The 21628-nt window shown below is 42.8% G+C and overlaps 1 protein-coding gene across 1 annotated transcript in view; it reads left to right on the top strand.

Annotated features, from left to right (window-relative positions):
* Window positions 1–5632: 5632 nt before the first annotated feature.
* DMRT1 (doublesex and mab-3 related transcription factor 1) overlaps window positions 5633–21628 on the top strand; it is an 85286-nt gene continuing 69290 nt past the window's right edge. Inside the window, exons 1-2 of the mRNA XM_065406250.1 lie at window positions 5633–5950; window positions 11577–11763. Coding sequence (XP_065262322.1) covers window positions 5633–5950; window positions 11577–11763 — 505 coding nt within the window. The remainder of the gene's footprint in view (window positions 5951–11576; window positions 11764–21628) is intronic.

Here is a 21628-nt window from a genome sequence, read left to right as displayed (position 1 = left end):
TGAAAGGATGGGGGTGCTTTACCAAGTGTGAGGTCAGTCTAAGGAGATAAATCAATTAACAGCAGGATACCAAGGGAGGAAAAATAACTTTTGAAGTGGTAAGAGAATGGCCCATTACAGATAGTTGACAAGAAGGTGTGAATAACAGTTGGGAGAAATTAGTATTGGGGAAATTAAGTTTAGGTTTTGTAATGACTCAATCACTCCCAGTCTTTATTCAGGCCTAATCTGATGGTATCCAGTTTGCAAATTAATTCCAGTTCTGCAGCTTCACGTTGGAGTCTGTTTTTGAAGTTTTTTGTTGAAGAATTGCCACTTTTAGGTCTGTTATTGAGTGACCAGAGAGATTGAAGGATGTAACCACATCAGCCACAGCATCCAGGGCTCGTTCACCTGCACATCTACCAATGTGATCTATGCCATCATGTGCCAGCAAAGCCCCTCTGCCATGTACATTGGCCAAACCGGACAATCTCTACACAAAAGAATAAATGGACACAAATCTGACATCAGGAATCATAACATTCAAAAACCAGTAGGAGAATATTTCAATCTCTCTGGTTTGCGGGTTGCCTGAACCTCCAGAAGACCAGGCCCCATCCCGCTTTAAGACTGTATTGTTTGCTGGCTTCCTGAGCCTTGCCCAGGCTAAAACCAGCCACTTTAAGACTGTATTGTCTGCTGGCTGCCTAAGCCCCTTCAAGCCCAGGCCCCAGCCTACCTATAGACTGTTGTTTGCTGGCTGCTTGCGCCCCGCCCAGGCTGAAGCCAGCGCCGAGACTGTGTTGAATACGGGCAGCCTGAGCCTCCTCAGCCCCGGCCCCAAACCCTTGATTGACTCAGTTTAAGCAACGACAGCTTGAGTCGCCCAGGTCAGGCTAACCCTTGCTGGGGACTGTGTGTCGCCCAGCTCCACTGGGGCCCTAGACTGTCCTGCGGACTCTGGTTCTGGCCAAACAGGACCGGACAGAGTGGCCTCCCTCCTCTGGGGTGAGCGAGGGTCCACTACAACCAGACAGAGCAATTTCAGGCCTTCATCTCGGAGGGTCAATTGATAGTGAAAACCTCCAGGTCCATAGCCATGGCTGTGGTTACATGGAGAGCATCTTGACTCCAGTCTTCTGGTCTCCCAAGAGAGATGCAGAACACAATTGAAGACCTACCTTTGGAATGGCCTAAGCTCTTCAGTGCTGACACACACTCCTCCCTCCATACCCTAAAGGACTCAAGGACAGCCTTACGGTCTCTGAGAATTTACATCCTTGCAACAAAAAGAGCCTCAGTACTATCCATGCCAGACTTTTCCCAGATCTTCAAACTTTCCGAGGAGGAGATCTAGACTTCAGAAAACAGGACCACTCCTCCAATAACATTATCTACACCTCCCTCTAAGAAACAGTTTTGACATCTCAGTTGAGGGCTGTAAGCAACCTACTTTCTTGGATCCTGTGCTACACGATTCCATCCATCCCTGTACGGAGACTGACTATTCCACTTCCTCCCTGCCTGGGAACAGGTTACCTAGACAAACGCATCTTGGAGGTGATCGATGTGAGCTATTCCATCCGCTTCCACACTATTCCTTTTTCCCACCCCCCCCTTCCCTGTCCCTCTTCAGTGACTCCTCTCATGAAGACCTCTTAAAACAAGAGGTCCAGTCTCTCCTACCTTTGAGGGCTGTTGAACCATTTCTCCCAGAGTTTGTCAGAAGAGGGTTCTATCCCTAGTTCCCAAGGGCGAGAAGATGGAGACTGATTCTTGACCTCAGAAACCTGAACACCTATATCCTTTCCCAGCACTTCAGGATGGTGATGCTAACCACTATAAGCCCATCCTTAGATCTGGTTTGTCACCCTTAACCTCCAAAACATCTACTTTCATGTAGCTATCCCCCCATCCCACAAATGTTTCCTGTGTTTCATAATAGGCTCAAAACAATATCAGTACCAAGTCTTTCCCTTCGGGTTTCCTACAGTGCTGGAGGTCTTTACAAAACTTCTTTCAACAGTGGCGGCCCATTTATGTCAATGGAGTGTAGCAGTATTCCCATGGCTATTTTTCATCTTTTCTCTTTTATTTTTTCTCCCCCTCTCTTTTCTTTGTACCTCCTCTCTATCCCCACCTGTTTCCTGGCTGCTTCGCTTTTTCATGTGTATCTTGGATCTGACCCAACTCCCCCTTTCCCAGAGTCAGCGGGAGTATTTCCATTGCCTTCAATGAAAATTGGATCAAGCCCCCGGAGATCAACAGTTGCCAGTCTCAAAAGCATATAGAATGTCAGCGACTGGAGCCTGTTTGTTTCACTTTGCTGCTTCACTTGTACATGGACTAAAGCATCAGAGGACTGATCCAATGCTCCTTGGAATCTTTCCATTGACTTCAATGGGTGTTGGATCAGACTTCAAAATAGAAAGCAGGGAGCAGCTCACTCCATATTAACCTTCTTCAAACACTGACTATAATGAACATCATCCATGTAACAGCCACATTTAGTTCTGTCCCAAACAAATGTTTGTTTTCCTCTGTACTATTACTGTAAGTGTATTGACATAAAAAATGTTGAACCGTTAAAGTGAGGTTAGAGAAAACTTTCATTCACATAAAATATATCATTCTTGTATCAAGACAACCTACATTTCCTCTGCTTTTCTTTGTTGGGAACCTGATTTTGGGGTTACTGTCACATATTTGGGTCTCGGGAGCCATCACTTAGTAACAGTGATTTCAAATGTAAAATCCCTAGATGGAGGGAAAGCCACACAAGTATCTTGAAGCTGCATCCTGAGGTAAATAATTTGTTGCAATGTATTTAGGAAATAATAATGCAATATTGCCCCATGGATGTATATGGCACTCTATTCACATAGGGCCAGATTCAGAGGTGAGTCTAAGGGTATGTCTATACTGCAATGTAAGCCCAGCATTCAAATTCAGGAGCAAGACTAATCCCCCGCCCCTTCCATGATCTACACACAATTTGCGCTAATCAAGGGCTCAGACCTAGGGTCCCAGGCATAGATGCTCAAACTAGGGATGCTGGGAGAGCTGCTGCACCCCCTGGCTTGAAGTAGTTTCCATCCTATACAGTGTTCACAGTTTGGTTCAATGGCTCTCAGCACCCCCATTATACAAATTGCTCCAGAACCCTTGGTCCCAGGACCCCACAGGGGTGGAGGGTCTGAAACTGAGTCAAACCCAGGGTTCAAGTCCTATTGCTTTGCAGTGTAGACGCAGCCCCACTGGACTTGTGCTCTGGGAGTCTGCCCAAAGTATTCCACCTGGTTAAGGCAGTGTTTTTCCCAGGAATTGAAATTAGAGGAGGTGTTCGAATTTACCGGGGAATGACAGCTGAGGGGTGAGACTGTGAGGGCGAAGGTGGGCTGTATGGCACCATATTAAAAACTGAAAAATACATAACTGTTTTAGATTTCTAATAAAAAATTAAAATGTATTTAATTTAAATTGACTTTTGAAAAATTAATTATAATTTATTATTAAAAATGTTTAGTACAGAAACTCCCCAAGACAATGACATCTCGAGATCGTGACAATACAAGATAATGACCTTGGCAAATATTGCATTTTAAAAATCTTGGCCTACTAGGAAACGTATATTTATATAAGTTTCCCAGTTGCAAATCTAGCATTCTGGAGCAAAGTCACTAAAATGTACTAATCTAGTTGTCCCAAGAATGAGAAATTATATTAATTCCTTTTATAGATGCATAAACTTTCATGAAATTTCAATTAAAAAAGAGGAGTTAAGCTTACTATGTCTGTCTGGTTGCTGTAAGTAAGTTTCGTACGTTTTTGTCAGCAAAGCGATTCAGCGCTAACTTTCAGCCCCACATTTTAAACATCATAAAACACCAATAAACATAATTTGAATTTATGATGATTTATTTATGTTTATAAATCATAATTTGAAATTATTAGGTCGGTCAACATCATCAAAATGAATGCACTGACATTGTCATAACAAACACAGCTGTGTGAGGAAGCCAGTCTTAGTTCATACTTTTCAAACTTATTATGCTTTTTCAGGTACAAGTATTTTATCATATATATGCTTTTGAAGTTCGTATTAATGGTTCAATTTCAATTCAAATTTCCAACCAAGAACTAAATGGACTTTTTTTCCTACTAGAAATTTTTTAAAACAACTAGATCTAGTTGGAAAATGACTAAATTGGCCTCACTGCAAGGAAATGGGTGAGTTAGGGAGGGTGTAGAGAAATCCGTAAGGGGAAATCAAGGCAGGGAGTGCCTGGAGCACCAGGCGTGGCCAATAGGGGGTGCTACAGGGCAGCCATGCCCTATGACATGCACGCTACCGTTGTGCAAGAGATTCTATATGATACCACCTTATAAATAATCTCTGAATTTAAGCCATGTCCTGACGCCAAGGATCTTACTTTAATTTGGAAGGCTCAAATGCAGAAAGATAAGGATGAGTTATGTTACAAGTGGATAGAATTCCAGTCAACCAGTGATGAAAGACTAACTGAAAGAAGCATGCTTTGAGGGGAGACTTCAAGGAAGAGATGGCGGGTGCTTACAGCACAGGAGAAGCAAGGCTGTATTTTGTGCCCCAGATCCACAAAGATATTTAGGCTTCTAATTTCCATTTAAAATCTTTTGTAAGAATCCCATCATCTGTCCCAGATGATGGGATTCTTACAAGCGGAGTCTTAGTATAGGAATGATTTGTTTGTCCCAGTGTTTTTGACCATTCTATGCAGTTGATTCTTAATAAATGGAGTGCACTGTACCTTTGGATCAGGGCCTGCATATTATATTTATTTATTTTTCAGTGTGAAATGTGGACATACCTCGTAACTTATCAAAACGCCAATGAGGTGGATCCTTAGCAGGGAGATGAACTTGTTTAGGATGTGTTTTAGGATGAATGCGTCAGGCAGCTGGTGTACGTGTAAAATCTTGTCAAATGAGCAGATTCTAGCTAGAGTCCCTGAGACATAATAAACATGGCACCCCTATGGCATTTTTATTGTGTGGCTCTTAAAGAGAGCAGAAATGCAGTTTAAAATGCCACTCTCTCCCCATCACCAAGGGACCTGCTACCTTATATTTGTAAATTAACTTCTCTTGGATTTTTGTGTAATATCTTATTTAGATTGTCCCACTTCTTCCCAGCCCTGGAGCCAAGGTAGCACGGACCTGGCCTGCTCAGCGCCCTGGGCCCTGCTGCAGCAGCGGGGCGGGCGGGAAGGAGTGGGAGGAGCTGGGAGGGAGAGGCCGGGGGTTGCCTCGCTTTCTTTCTCCTCCCGGGGAACGTTCCAAAAAGTATCCAGAGTTCTGAAAAAAGTAGCGAATGTTCCAAACCTGCTGCAGCCCGCCCGCCAAAACTCAGCCAGCACAGGGGGCACGGGCTGGTGTGGTCAGTGTTACTTTCTCTGCTGCTGCAGCAGCAACCGCAGCTTCCAACTGGGCAAAGGGTGGGGGCAGCTGTCTTATTTGGGTCTCATCGCAGCGACTACTTCTGTTGCAGCGGGAATTGGCTAATACTTGTTAGCCGAACCTCTCTTCTCCCAGCCACCCCCCACTCCCTGAAACATTAGCTCCTTCCCCCGTCCCCCAATTGTGCAGGCGAACCAACCGGTCAGAGACGATGCCCAATGACTCATTCAACAAGCCCTCGGCTTCTTCGGACCATCATGCCCAGGGGGGTAAGATGGGCAGCTTTGGGAAAGCCGCCGTTCTGATGGCTGCTACTACTCCTGCCGCAGGTGGAGGGGGTGCCGGGGTCTTAGCTCAAGCCACCGCCGCCTCGGGAAAGAAGTCTCCCCGTCTCCCCAAGTGTGCCCGGTGCAGGAACCACGGCTACTCCTCGCCACTGAAAGGGCACAAGAGGTTCTGCATGTGGAGGGACTGTCAGTGTAAAAAATGCAGCCTGATCGCAGAGCGGCAACGGGTGATGGCAGCGCAGGTGAGCTGGGGATAAAGGGGGGCCAAGCCTCCTCGATTGAATCAAAAAAGGGGCCAAGGGCGGTGGAATGTGTCTTTCCTAGCACCTGTCTGAAACGCAGATACGTGACAGGCACACGGAGCAAGCTGCAGTGCAGAGAGAGGGCTTTAAAAGCTCTTATTTCAGGTTGTCACGTGCACAATAACAATTTCCCCACGGTTGTAGATGCTGCTAGACAGTAGTCACTAGAAAAGCTCTCGCAAGAATATACATCCTGCTCCTCAAAGCCTCTTTTCCCTCAAATCTTCTCGAGTGTCTCCATGTTTCCCTCTAGACGCAATAGGTTGAAGTTCTGCTTTGCGGGTGGCACATCTCTTATTACTCCAGACTGTCCGTTAAAACAGAGACTTGGGGAATTCCACCCTACACCTACTTGCAGCCTTTGATTATTTGTCGTTATATGGTTTCCATCTCACACAACTACTAAAATACATTTTTGATAAATACATTTCATAAAACCCTTAAAACCTGCCTAGAGGCCTGCTAAGGTTTTATTCATCTAAATTATCGGCATCATGTCATTCCCTTCAGATGTTTTGGATAGTGTCCATAAAAGCATATGTGCGATCTGTCCTCATGCCTGTTTCACCGGTTTCTGTATTTATAAACTGCTCAGAGTAGGTTTTGAAACCGAACTTCCAAAGACATTAAATAAGTGCCCACAGATATTTGCTTAAGTCTACCATTGTAGTTTGACCGAGAATTGCTAACTTTGTAAGTAGAGTTGAATAGCTGCATTTCACAGATGTGAAGATAATAATACATACCAGGTTTTCTAGATGAATGGAAATAAATACAAATCGGGTTTTACAAAGCTAGAGTTTAACGCATGCTTGTTTTTCCCTTTTGCAATCAACAACCTAAACCTGTAACCTAAATCTACACCAGAAAAAGAAAAAATCTTCTGAAGAGCAGGTGGATCTGTTGGAGTTAAGGACAGAGGCGTAGCGAGCGCCCTCCGTACCCTCCGACCGGAGGGGGCCCCGCAAGGAAGGGGGCCCCTAAAAGTGGCAAAATAAATACCGCATTCCAGGTTCTGCATTGTAAGGGGCCCCGCCCGGACATATGTTCGGAGGGGGCCACCGTTGGGAGGGGGCCACGTTCTTTGTTGTTACGGCCCTGGTTAAGGATAAAGTGAGACTGGAGCCATGAAACATTTTTTTTTTATTTTTTTTTTAGAATTGGCAAAGAAACTGAAATAGAAACATTTTTAAAACAGATTCTTACCACACAGTGTTTTTTTCCTGTTAACAAATGACCACATATTTCCTCATCAGTTTGATATGTATATTTAATTTACCTTAGGTAAGGAAATAATTATTTGTCTTCAAACTGTAAAATATTGATCTAAGTGGATGGAAGCATCTGAACTCATTAAAGGAACATAAAAGGACCACATATTTTACTCACTCCTGATAGAGACATAGATTCAAGATTTGGGAATTTAACCTGTGTTGATTGCAGAAGCTGATCCAATATGATATTTTTATGAAATGTAATTGGGGTTTTTACATCTACTATCATGCATATTTTGTTTAATCCTCTAACCAATGTAATGAATCAAAGAGTAAAACATGAGTCTCTTAATAGGAAAACAATGACCTCAAGAAAAAAATGGAATTTCTTTAAATTTTGGAATTACAGTATGCAAAAGGAAAGAACAAAATGATTGGATTATTTTTAATCTGAATAAAATGCTTTACTTTGCTGCTATCGCCAGAAAATGTGGTCTTGAAGAGCATCCAATATTGAGTAAATGAAAGCTTTTTTTTATAATTTATTATGACATTTTGACACTTGACTTACAGCAGTATTCAAAAGTGGTCTCAGTAAGTAGCGGTTAACTAATATAGCAGATTTTTAATAATTTGTTAATGTATTTCCACTGCAAAAATAAAACATGTTTATAAACTTTAAATTCTATTAAGACATTCAAGATGCAAGATTTCCAATGACAGTTTTTAATGATGCATTTTCTATTGTAAAATACAACTTCACTTACCTTACATGGTTATTTTTTGAAAAATCTTCTTCATGTAAGATCAGCTAGTTTTCATATTTTTGTAGGTAACTGTTTAAGTTAATTATCTTAAAAATAATTGGGGGTCTGATCAACTCAATGAATGGTGGAAGCAGGATTGAGTTGTAATTTTCCAGTTTGACGTGCTTATCCAGTCTGATGTTTTCTATGTTTTTAGGTATACTATGGTTCATTTCTAAGAGTAAAAAATGTTTTTAGTAGTGTTTTAAAAACATGTTTCCCTTGAATTATCTGTTTAAAAAATATTGGCCAGTCAAAGTTGTATGCTCTTGAGTTGCGCTGATTTTAAACTTAAACTGGAAACTAATTATTGGTGCTGGAACTGGGGGGTGCTGCCGCACCCTCTGGCTTGAAGGGGTTTCCATTATATACAGGATTTACAGTTTGGTTCAATGCTTCTCAGCACCCCCACTATAAAAATTGTTCTAGCACCACTGAAACTAATAATAGCTAATAGTCCAAGCTTGGTCCAATCCTGCATGGGAGTAACTTTACCCACTTAAGTAGTCCCATTGAAATCTCAACAGAGAGTCCTGTGGCACCTTTAAGACTAACAGATGTATTGGAGCATAAGCTTTCGTGGGTGAATGCCCACTTCGGACATGCATCCGACGAAGTGGGCATTCACCCACGAAAGCTTATGCTCCAATACATCTGTTAGTCTTAAAGGTGCCACAGGAGACTCTGTTGCTTTTTACAGATCCAGACTAACACGGCTACCCCTCTGATAATTGAAATCTCAGTTATACATGTAAATGTTTGCAGGATTGGATCCATATGAATCCAATTCTGCAAACCCATACTTATGTGAGTAATTCTGTGTGTATAAGGGCTTCTTGGACAAGAAAGATTGTGTGGCTTTGAGGTGCAACAGCCTGTCTTGCATTCTTTACTTGTGCAATTTTACTAGAATAAATTCTTTGCAGTCATTAGGCGTACTTATGTGAGTAAAGGTTGCAGGATTGAAACCTATGGATTTAATTCTGCAAGTGGTTTTCTCTCAGAACTTCCAGAATCCACATTAACTATAATTCCCTTGCTCTGTGACTGAAGTGTGTGGCTGGTTGACATATTTTTAAAACCTTGCAGTGCTGGGGTCAAGTTCCATCCCAGTCCCTGTTCTTGGACTGGGTCATGTACTCCCATTTTCCCCAGATATTGTTGTTTTTAGGAGGTCTTACTTAGAATACTACAGTACTTATTTTGGAAAAATTATAGGTGCTTTTTTATCTCCGTGAACATAATACACAGATCCTGTTGTGACACCCTGTGAAAAAGAACCATTTGAAATTGTAAAAGTATCAGATTCTGTACAGATTGTTCTCATGCTGCTAGGTAGCTTCCACAATATGATTAACTCCTCTCTGCACATAGGCCCACCCAGATGCCCAAAGGTATTTAAGCTCCTGAGTTTCATCCTACCACCTGTGTGGATCTGGACCCTAGACTTCATTGTGCCTTATTTGGGACTGCTGTCCTTACCTAACCCAGAGCTTCCTGGAAGCACTGAATGTTCACACACATCATTTCAGTTGAATTTTTTTTTTATATAGGAGTTAAGATCCTAAAATCTTCACTTACCACTCTGAATATATTTTGCAATGACCCATTTCCAGCAGGTGGAATCTTCTAGCACCATTCAGCTGATAGGTTGCTGCTAGATTTTGCAAATGAAATTCCAAGAGCTTTTGTTGGAATATGTTTTTGTTACAAGAACCATTATTAAAAATGCTGCTTTTTGGGGTACAGCATCATTTCAAAAGTAAAGAAAAATAATACTGTTCAATGTAGTATTGAGGGAAGCAAACGGTCTAAGTAAATTATACTGTGACATCTCAAAAACTGTGCCCAAAAAAATCAGTTGTCACCTCTTGTAAGTTTGAGGGTGATTTTCAAAATTCAAATGAAAACATGGACCAAACTGCCACCTATATGGGAAATCACAGCATAGGGGATTATAAACTCTGATTCCATGTCTGTGCTAGCCAAATGACTTGTTAGTGACAATGGTGTTAGCTGTGGGTGCAGCTAACCACTGTTTTGCTGCCACTGCAGACAAGGAGAAATGGTGTTGAGAACTGCAGCACAGTGGTTTTCCCCCAAGGGTACACATACCCCTGGTTGTATGCAGAGGTCTTCCAGGGTGTACATCAACTCATCTAGATATTTACCTACTTTTACAACAGGCTACAGAAAAAGCTCTAGTACAAACTAAAATTTCATACAGACAAGGACTTGTTTATATTGCTCTATATACTATACACTGAAATGTAAGTACAATATTTATATTCCAGTGGATTTATTTTATAATTCTATGGTAAAAACGAGAAAATCAGCAATTTTTCAGTAATAGTGTGCTGTGACACTTTTGTATTTTTATGTCTGATTTTGTAAGCAAGTAGTTTTTAAGTGAGGTGAAGCTTGGGGTATGCAAGACTAATCAGACTCCAGAAAGGGGTCTGGAAAGGTTGAGAGCCACTGCTGTAGCAGGATGTGTGGATGACCTCTCTTTCTGAAGTGGTGCTGAACATGGTTTGTTTGTGCCTACACTTGTAAAAGCTATTTTTGGTGCTGGTTGTGACATTTGTTGTCCGCAACAGGTTATTTTGCTCATGAAGACAAGGCTATAGTTTGCTAGCTCAGAGTTTCCTCTGGTTGTATGTGTTGGTAGGATTGCTGTAGAATGAAGGGGAAGTTCAGGCCACAGAACCCAGGGATCTGGGGTTCATTTGTACTGGAGGCATGTGTGTCTTGTTCTGTGGTCCCCAGGGCAGCCATATTCCCATGGGCTTTGTAATTACTCTTGCCCTGCTTTCCTCCTGTGTGCCATGAAAACTTGCCTGAGGGGTTTCTGGGGCAGCGGCCTGCAGGGCAACCCAAGAGCACTACTCCTCTAGGCACTGGCTTCCATGGATCTCCTGAGATCTTCAGACTTGCCAGTTCTTGTGGGGCCAGAGCCCCACCCTGATGAAAAGCTGCAACAGCTACTCTGCAAGTGGGAGCTTTCAGAATTTCCTGCCCCGCTGAGGCTATGTACTAGCACAGGAGATTATCTGTCCCCTTTGCTCAGATCCACAGCAAGTAGAAATAAAATAACACATATCTTTGAAAAATCTTCTTCCTGTCTTTGCCCGAGCGTGACCGTATCAGCTGAATGCAGCTGACCCTGGCTAGAATCTTTGATGAGAATGATGTGATTTTAGCCAGTACTAAGAATTTAATTCCTGTGCCCCTGCTGGAAACAGAAGATATATTTGTTTATGGCTGTACCATTTTACAAGAGTGTGTTATGTTACCCGCGTAACCTAACTGAAGTTTGCATGGCTATAAATGAAGGTAAATGTTGTCCCACATTGTTTCATAGCATCTCTTTCCTCTATACCACTCAGAATGTTATTTCCCCCTTTCATGTCCTTATATTAATAGTCATGAGTTGTTGGAATATGTTGTACGCCCCTTAGTTTGGGACCAGTGGATAATTTCCCTTGTAATTGTAATCATTGTCTAACTAGAGAGTAGACACAGAATAGTTGTTCTTGTTTCCAGGTTGCATTGAGAAGGCAGCAGGCCCAAGAAGAAGAGCTGGGGATCAGCCATCCCATCCCTCTGCCCAGTGCCCCAGAGCTCTTTGTTAAGAAGGAAAACAATGGTGGCAGCTCCTGTTTATTGTTGGAAAGCAGCAGCCCGACACATTCAACAAACACAGCAACTACAGCATCCACCACCCCATCAGGTAAGGGAGTGGGGAGAAGGGGGGGGGGTTTCTGGTCACTCTAATGAAGAGAGCTGGTTTCAGAGAGATGCTGGTTTTTGTTTTCCATGCTTGTTACAGCTGCAGCGACAGGGCTGCTGTGTGTTTCCTTCTCTTTTCTTTCCCACAGAGCAACATTGCTGTAGAAAGAAGTCTGACAGAAAAGGTGTGTGTGTGGGGGGAAAGGGAATCAGCAAACAATTTTTCATATTTTTTTCTTTTTTAAAAAAAATGTGGAAATCAAAATGGAAAATTTCAGAAACCATCAGCCAGCTCTTCTACTGTATATATGTGTAGGTGTGAAACAAGTCTGCAGACTTAATGCTATCATTTCCATTCATATCTGGGATTTAAAAGAGTTCTCTCAACGCCAGTGTGGCTGAAAATGAAGCCACTTGGGCCACATCCACAGCTGATGTAAATCATCATAGTTCCCTTGGCGTCAGTGGAGCAACGCTGATTTACACCAGCTGAGGATCTGATGCTTTGTCTTTACAAAACCTCACATAATTAGAAATACCAACTGGTTATAAACAAAAGTGAAACCAGCTTCACTGACTTCCATTGTCCCAACTGAGAAAGATGAAAAAGCAAATGAACACAGTGAGAAGGAAACTGGATTTTTGTTTAGGTTTAGTAACCAAGGAGATGTTAGTAACATAGGTAAAGCAATTTGTTAAAAATATGTTTGTGAAATGGACGTTGTCCCACTAACTAACTAAAGATCAGTGTGCTTCTATGTCAGCCAGCCGGCACCATTGCCTGCTCCAGTACATTTAGAGCTTAGTTCCTGCATCTGCCAAATGGAATTGCTATATCCCGCGTTGACCAGGCAAGCCCTCTGGGTCCAATCCCTGTACGCACAGAATGGCAGTTCCATGATTTCCTTGTGTTAAGAGGGCATTGTTTTGGGTTGTGTTTAGAAAAATTGTTTGTTGGAATTAACAAGTCAGATTCTGTTTTCATTCAGACAATTCTTTTAAGATCATCTTTGGTTGACCATGAGCCCTTTCATAAAAAGAAATATATTTGGAACACTGGGTTTTGTTTGTGGTGGGGAAGGCTGGTTAAGGATTAAAACAGCTTGTAAAATCACTTACAGAGATTGTGGTTAATTCAGACAAAAGAGGGGGAAAACTTACTCCAATAAATCAAAAAAATGAGATCAAGTTGCAATCAGTGAAACGTTCAGAAACTTCAGTCTCAATGGATATAGAATGGAGTATTTAACCTACTCAGTTTTTACTACAATAAAAATGTGCATTCAACACCCTTGGCAATATTATAAAAATACACAGATCCATAAAAAGATTCTAGGAGAACTTTATGCTGGACTAAAAAATGTAAAGTGTAAATATTGCCAATTTCAAAATCTTTAGAAATATTTTTAAAATTTTAGTAAAGGACTAATTAATTATAAACATCTTTCAGCCCACTATTTTTTTAAGTGGAGTGTCTTTGTCAGTGTGTCAGATAACGATGTTCTTCAACATAATAGCTCCATGTTCTTCTTTAGCAGTTTAATAAATAGCACAATGTAGGCAGTAGCATTGATAATATTGTGCTTAGACCTTTGCAAAGTAGATGCATTTCCAACAAAGGACAAAATAGGGGTCAGCATTCGTTTGCCAGAAATGAATTCAGAAATCATGTACAGCATCTGGGAATGAAAACTTGGGCTGAGATTTTCAAAAATAGGAGCCTATGTCCATATTTAGGCATCTAAATAAGGCCCCGATCCTATAAACACTGACACATATCCATAACTTCAAGCACATGCATAGTCACATTAGTGAACTCCTGGCCCAGTTGAATTGGGAGTTCTGCCATTGAGTGCAGTGACGTACTGTTTTCACCATTGACTTTGATGTGACTACTCGTGTCCTTCAAGTTAAGGACACGCATAAATATTTGCAGGACTGAGGTCCGAGTGGCCTGATTTTCAGCACTGGGCACCTGGCTACTCCTACAGAAGTTGCTGTTCAGCACCTTTGGAAATTAGACTTCTTAGCTGCCCAAATAGAGATGTATGCACCTAACTTGGTCTTTAGCTCTGGATAGAGTCCCTCAGTTATATTACGTCTGTGCACGTTTTCCTCCCTAGATGCAAGTACCGAGAAGCACAGGTATATATATCTATATTAATATATATAGATTAAACTTCCTTTGCAGGGGATCTTTATATGGTTAAGATGACGCCAGCCCTAGTATGAGAGCTGCAGAGAATCTTCCCCTTTGCAATCTAGGGTGCTTTCAGATATCCTGCACTTGTGTTTAATCTGTTTAATATTACTCTCAAGCAAGAATTTAATAAGTCACCTGATCTGGAGACGAAATGAGTGGATTGCGTGTTAATGGAATAAGGGGACAATGGGGGCGTGGAAAAGCAAGACAAAGGGGGCAGCGGTAATGAAAAACTCCACTTTTAAAAATAAAGAGTCTAGGAATCCAATTCCGGTGACCAACCATATCATGAAAGACCCAAAGCCTTCAAACGTGCCATGTGAATGAAATGTAATGATGGCTCATGGTGAAGCTGGTATGTACTTGGGTGGCCACACTCCTATTTTTAGTGCACTAGCTTGCGGAGAGTTAGCATGTCTGTCCACCCACACTGGGAAGCTCCGCTCCAGCTGCGGTGTAGACATACCCTTAGAAAGGTAGCAGGCCCTGCCTCACTCTCATGAAAAGGAACTGCAGGGGTTGAATAGGGCTGGTTCACAGCAGCCTGGCGAGTGGGCCCTATTTTGGAGTTGGTGATGTTGTGCCCCAGAGTCTAAACTTTCACTGAAAATAAAAATGAAGTCTTTAGCTCTGACAGTTGAAAAGATAACCTTCCAAATATGAACGGAATATAATTGATGGAGCGGTGCCTGCCTGAGTCTGCAGGCAGCCTGAGCTCTGAATTCTGAACTGCTCCCCTTCATCTCCTTGGCGTTAGGGAGAGAGAGTGCAGGATGACCCTTCCCCAAGGAATGTGGGGGGAGGAGAGGAGGTTGGTCAAAGAAGGGAGCAGAAACAGAGGAGATGGCCCAACACACCACTGCATACAGCCCTTCCCCGAAGACAAAAGCCCTGTTAGTGCCCCACTGTGCTAGATTCTGTACAAACACATAGTAAAAGTTAGTCCCTGGCCACTCTATATAGATGAGACAGACAAAGGATGGAAGGGGCAACAGAGACACAGAGTGGGGAAGTGACTTGCCCAAGGAAAGGTCATACAGTAGGTCAGTGTCAGAGCTAGGGTTAGAAGCCAGGTTGGCTGAATGCAGTCCTGTGCCCTCTCCACTGGATCATGCTGCCTGACCTTTCACAGGGCCTTGTTTGTATGTAGATGCAGCTCTTTGGAAAACAACCATCTACAGTAGTAGTCAATGCTGACTGAGTCAAACCGTGCCCTGAGCTGGCGGCAGACTGCTTTCATTGACAGCCAGGACAACGACGCAGACACCCAGGAGGACTCCTGTGAGGACAAAACTCGCTCTAACATTAGTATATAGTACATAGGAGGTCATAGTGACAATAGTTAATTCTATTCCTTATGCAAGCTGTTGGCTTTAAAGGCTTAGTAATTTTTCTTTTGAACTTCATCACACTGCTCATAGTTTGTGTGTGAAGGAGTCACACAAATCATATAGGGTGCCAGGGAGAGAGGGACTTTCCTCATTGTATCTATTTTACTGGCAGGTCAGAAATATTATGACACCTTGAGAAACCAGAGACAATTTTTCAGACCTCTTGCAACACGCCATTTTTGGAAAAGAGGAAAAATGAGGTGTACTGGTGCTAGAACAGCAGCTTGCCCATGTACTGTTTCATTCTTGGTGACAGTGTTTAGATTGAAAGGTGCGTCTTATCTTCCAGAATCAGAAAGAAAATAACCATGGGAGTTTGCAGGACAGTTGGCAGGAGTAGCATGGGAGCAAATGAAACAATTTGGGCAGGACACATAATGAGATCTGCTTACAGAAGTTCTGTGTTACTGAGCGATTTTCCTGAAAAAGTATCATCTGGTTTAACTGTAGTGCACAGATATTGTAATGCTCAGTAAAAAGCCAGGATTTGGGAGCATTTAGAGCAACAGTGAGTTCCTCGTGTTTTGTTAATGTAGCGTAGTGGGCAAAATTCAGAGATGAGTTACTCTTAGGGGAGACTGAGCTGATGTGATTGTACCTTTCAAATAGCCTTTCTTTTAGTCCCAGAGTCATCTACGATCCCCACAAATGTGATGTCCCTGCACTTCTTTGGTTTACATCAGAAATGCAGAGCCATGAAATGGAGGTTGCAGAGGGAGCCACTCACATGAAAGGAAGGAATCTCACGGCATTTTCATGGAAGAAATGTAATAATTTGTGCCCTCATTTTGGGGTTTTGTCACACATTATGCCTTGGCAAGTTGGGAGGTATGGGCGTAACATACACATTGAGGTGACCAGAAGATGCTGTAGGATACTTCAACTTTTTGGGTCTCCCCCATGTGTATGCAATTGAGACTCCCCCAAGATTTAGCATACTAAAGCTCGTACCCACTTATCACCAGGCAGCGTTACACATTGTGGGCTTCTCCTCCCTTTTAGGTTTCCTACAACCTTAATCAGGGCATCATTTCTTTGCCTCCATAATGACACTTGTTCTGATCAAGTTAAATGTACCATTATTAGCACTTAGTAATCCATTTCCAGTGTCGACCGCACCTAGCTCAGTGGTCCCCAGTCCTGATTAGGGGCATCTGGGTGCCACTCAGATATAAATATTTAATAGTACTACAGTTTCATTTCAGATAGAATATAGGTTTAACAAAATCTGTAATCTGGCCAGTATATAGGAGAAAAGATCCAGATGAAATACAGAACCGACACTTTGTTAATGTCACTGGACTAAAAAAATTGAAGGTTTAGTTCATTGTTATTTTTCCTTTTGATACATTTATCATGAATGATGGAAACAAAGGTGTTTTCTTCATATTTCACTTGGTAGGATCTCCCTTTATTAAGAGACTGTTGGAGGAGTGGTGGGGTTTTTCTACAAATCGTTAGGTAGTTATGTGGTTATTGGTCCATTGGCAAAGTAGCATTTAAGTGTTTACAAGTAGAGCCTTGAAAATCCGCGGCTATCTGCTTTATATCCGCAGATATCCGCATCTGTGGATGTGGATATCCGCAGACCATTTTTGCGGATTGTGGATCAGATGCGGATACAAATTTTGTATCTAGCGCCCTGCAAATCTGTGGATATCCACTTTATATCCACAGGCCATTTTTGCAGATCGGATGCAGATACAAATGTTGTATCTGCGCAGGGCTCTATTTACAAGTACACAATGTTTTGCAAATGATGCATAGAAACTTAAATTTTAAAAAACTTTTTTAGTAAATTTTTTTCAGTTAGAAAATATTGAAATACTTTGTTTTAAGCTGCCAATTGCAAAGAAGCCTATAGATGTTATGTGATGAACTCTCACGGGCATTCATTGGGATTTGGGCACCCAAGCCCAGATCCTCAAAGGTATTTAGGTCCCCAACTCCCACTGAAATCTGGGCCTTAAGTCCCTTAGGCCTCTTTGGAAATCTCTCCTTTACCCTTTAATTTCCTCTTTTCCTTTTTTTCCCTTAGTCTTTCACTATGTTCATGCTTAAGCAAGAGCCTGAGTTGGGGTATGGAGGAGTAGGTTCTTATGACCCTGTATGGACACCCAGTCCAGTCACAATCTCTAAAACAAAGGAAAATTTAGGCAACAGTTATTATTGATGAGCTATTAGATTGTGAGATGGTCTCCCAAGGGAACTGGCAAAAGTCCCGTTGCTTGGGTAATTTTCAAACTGGACTGGACAAAGGCCCATGGAAAAATATGGAAATGAACAATCCTGCACTGTCAGGTATGTGGGCTAAAGAACCTGCCAATAATAGGTCTTTTCTGTTTCTGATTTCTGTGATTCAGTACTGGATTTGTAGGTGGTACTGGATAGTGGAATGATTGTGACCTAACAATGCACAGCCATTGCAACAATGGCAAGTCTTCTGCTTGCTATGAATTCTCTATACAGGGGATACCTCTTGTCGAGCAAGTGAGGTATTACTGCTTCTCTCTTTGTTGCTTTGGTACAGCCATATTTAGGAATGCTGCAGAGACTTTTGAGCATCTCATTATAAAAAGGGCATAGATAAATCTGAGCGAATCAAGAGAAGGGTGGCAGAAATGATGTACAGCTTGTCAAAAAGGAGACTAAGGGTGGATATTACAGTCTATAAATATCTGAACGGTAATAATATGAAGGAGGGGGAGTGATTATTTACAGTACTTGAGACTGCATAACAAGGAGCAATGGCTTGAAACTAAAAAAAGGAAAAAATTAAATTAGACAGTAGACACTTTTTTTCCTACCTGGAAGTGCAGTTAGGCAATAGAATGACCTGCCTAAGGACAAGGAGGTAAGTGAAGCATAATTGTAACCATAGGCGGCGAGTTATATGTGCCTGTGGTGCCCGTGCTCCACCAATATTCAGGAACGTGGGCCCGGATCCACCAATGTTTGGGCTTATATTTTCAGAGCCGTCCCGTCTATAGGATGGATCGGGGCAACCGCCCCGGGCCCTGTGCTTTGGGGGACCCTGCACTTCAGGGGGACACGGGGTCCAGGGCGGCCTGGGGGGTTAGCAGGAGGCCTGGCGACGGCAGCAGCAAGCAACCCAGCCCCAGCCTGCCCCACCCTGCTCCGCCTCTTCCCGCCCCTGCTCCACCCCCACCCCACTCCACCCCTTCCCCCAAGCCCCCACCCTGCCTCTTCCCGCCCCTGCTCCGCCCCCATTCCACCCCTCCCCCCAAACCCCCACCCTAGCTCTTGCTGGCTTCTGCTCCCTCCCCTCGAGCAACATCAGGAGCCAGAGGTGTGGGGAGGGGCGGGGCGGGCTGGGGCCGGGTCAGTCGCTGCTGCCGGCACCAGGCCCCCCACTAACCTCCCAGGCCACCCTTTACCCCATGTCCTCCTGAAGGGTGGGCCTCCCCAAAGTGCGGGGCCCAGGGCGGTTGCCCTGGTCCGTCCTATGGATGGGACGGCTCTGCTTGGACCTGTTCTGGGCACCGGCAAAAGTTATACAAACCTGGCGCCCATGATCGTAAGAGGTATTTAGGAGAATGTTAGATAACATACTTGATGATTAATATGGAGGGTGAATACTGATCAATGCGGAGGTTAAACTAGAAGATGACATAAATCTCCTACAGCTTTGTTTTCTCCTGTGTGATTCAGTGCCTATGGACTATGGTCAGGATTTGACTACACTTAAATAAATCAGAATTTAAATCTTAATGTTACAGGATAGTTTGTCCCTGAGTACGTTCTCAATTTATTCTCCACTCGTGTAGTTTGAAGAGTGTGTATTTTATTACATCTTTCCTGGTTCTAATGTTAAATATAGGTGTTACATGATCTTCCCTACAGTTCACATGAGTCTCTCTCTCTCTCGCTCTCTCTGGAGTAAATCCTGAAGTAGCACATATGCTTACTTAAGGCTAGACAACTTTGTGGAAATTCCGTACTAATGCAGCAGAAGTACAGCAAGACTGCAATTTTCCAAGTGGAAATCTTTGGGTGAAATGTTCATGACTTTCTTTTCCAGTTTTCAACTTGCTTGAACATTTTTAATGAAATTCAAATTTTTTTGAAAAACTAGTTTAAAAAAATGTGTGTGGGGAGAGATGGGAGGAAGGTCGCTAAAAACTGTTTTCCCACCAACTCCAGAGAAGAGCTCGTTAAGGGGATTCTTTACCCTGGTGCATATGCTGCGGAGAGCTCTCTGCACTGCCATATGGAAATGGGGGAGGGGCTGGTGGATTTGTACACAGTGTGAATGCACTAGGGCCATACTTCTCATTGGTGGGAACACTGAGCTGCATCTGCTGCTACTCCTCTAAATCTTGCTGTCATTGGCCAGGGGCTGAATAAGTGTGTTTGGAGGACCCAAGGCACATGCTGGTGTTGAGGCTCTTTTCCCTGGGTCCTGCTGTACTTCAGAAGTTTCCTTTTACTAGGGCTTTCTTTGATTTATCAGCATTTCCCCCCTATATTAATGATTCCTTGCTTTTTTAGAACATTATGGTAGATCCTCTTTTACTTGGGCTACTCTGTATCTGCAGCACCTTTTGGATCAGCATTTCTGACATATGGTGAGATTTTCAAAGGCACAGATGAGAAAGATCCTCAGCTGGGGTAAGCTGTCATAGTGCTCCATTGACTTCAGTGGTGACAATTTACACCAGCAGAGGGTCTGCCCCAGGTGTCTAGCTCCCATTGAAAGCCTGTGGGAGTTGGTTGCCTGTCTGTGCTTTGTGCCTCTGAAAATTGCCCCCATAATCTGATATTGTGTAGTAGATCTGCATTCTAATTTGAGGGGTTATTTGTTCCTGGCATATGTTATAAACACCGAGACAAAGAATTTTGGTCCATTATGATTTTTTATATAGGGACACTGTATTATTAATCTCTCTGTGCCTAACTGCTCGTTCCTTCCCGTGCCCTTGAAATATTTCCTATTATTTATCTGAATGTGTGGTATTTTGCTGATTTAAAAAAAAAAAACCCCACAAGATTAAAAGTGGAGCCTGAAAGATGATTGCACAATTCCTTAATTAAATTTTGACACTGTCCCATTTGTTTCTTTGCCCCATATTTTATACCTCACAAATCCTAGTTCTTTCTGTTTACTTTTTGATGGTCCTTATTTATAGGGCCCTACCAAATTCCTGGCCATGAAAAACACGTCACGGACCGTGAAATCTGGTCTTAATTGTGTGCTTTTACCCTATACTATACAGATTTCACAGGGGAGATCAGTGTTTCTCAAATTGGGGGTCCTGACCCAAAAGGGAGTTTCAAGGATGTCACAAGGTTATTTTAAGGGGGTAGCAGTATTGCTACCATTACTTCTGCGCTGCCTTCAGAGCTGGGCAGCTGGAGAGTGGCGGCTGTTGGCCGGGTGCTCAACTCTGAAGGCAGCTCCCCGTCAGCAGCTGTGCAGAAGTAAGGGTGGCAAAACCATACCATGCCACCCTTACTTCTGCACTGCTGCCTTCAGATCTGGGCGGCCAGAGAGTGGCGGCTGCTGACTGAGGGCCCAACTCTGCAGGCAGCAGTGCAGAAGTAAGGGTGGCAATACTGTACCATGCCATCCTTACTTCTGTGCTGCTGCTGGCGGCGGCTCTGCCTTCAGAGCTGAGCTCCTGGCCAGCAGCCGTCACTCTCCAGCTGCCCAGCTCTGAAGGCAGCACAGAAGTAAGGGTGGCAATACTGCGACCCCCCTAAAATAACCTTGTGACATCCTTGCAACATCCTTGCAGCAGTGCAAAAGTAAGGGTAGCAGTACCACAACGCTCCCTACACTAAACTTGCAACCCCCCTCCCCCTCAACTTATTTTTGGATCGGGACCCCTACAATTACAACACCATAAAATTCCAGATTTAAATAGCTAAGATCATGACATTTCTGATTTTTAAAATCCTATGACCGTGAAATTGACCAAAATGGACCGTGAATTTAGTAGGGCCCTACTTATTTATAGGGTTGGCAGAACTCAATTTTTATTTGTTTTATAATTTTGACAGATAATATTAATGTTTATTTTTAAGCATTTTTTCCATTTTTATCTATTTTAAATTTTCACAGCTGCATATAATTGTGGGGGGGTCAACATCACATGTAAAAAAATACAGTTAGAAATTCTAATAAGTTCTCAACCAGCATTTTCCCTGCTTTGCATATTTGTACATTTCTAGTATTATCAATGGAAATATTTCTGCATCGGTTTGTGAGTGTACTGTGAAATCAATGTTTACCAACATTTACCCATAAA

The sequence above is a fragment of the Emys orbicularis genome, chromosome 6, assembly GCF_028017835.1.
Source record: "Emys orbicularis isolate rEmyOrb1 chromosome 6, rEmyOrb1.hap1, whole genome shotgun sequence".
In the NCBI taxonomy this organism is placed as follows: domain Eukaryota; kingdom Metazoa; phylum Chordata; order Testudines; family Emydidae; genus Emys; species Emys orbicularis.
The sequence above is the reverse complement of the archived record's forward strand: the minus strand, read 5'-3'. Positions and strand labels throughout refer to the sequence as shown.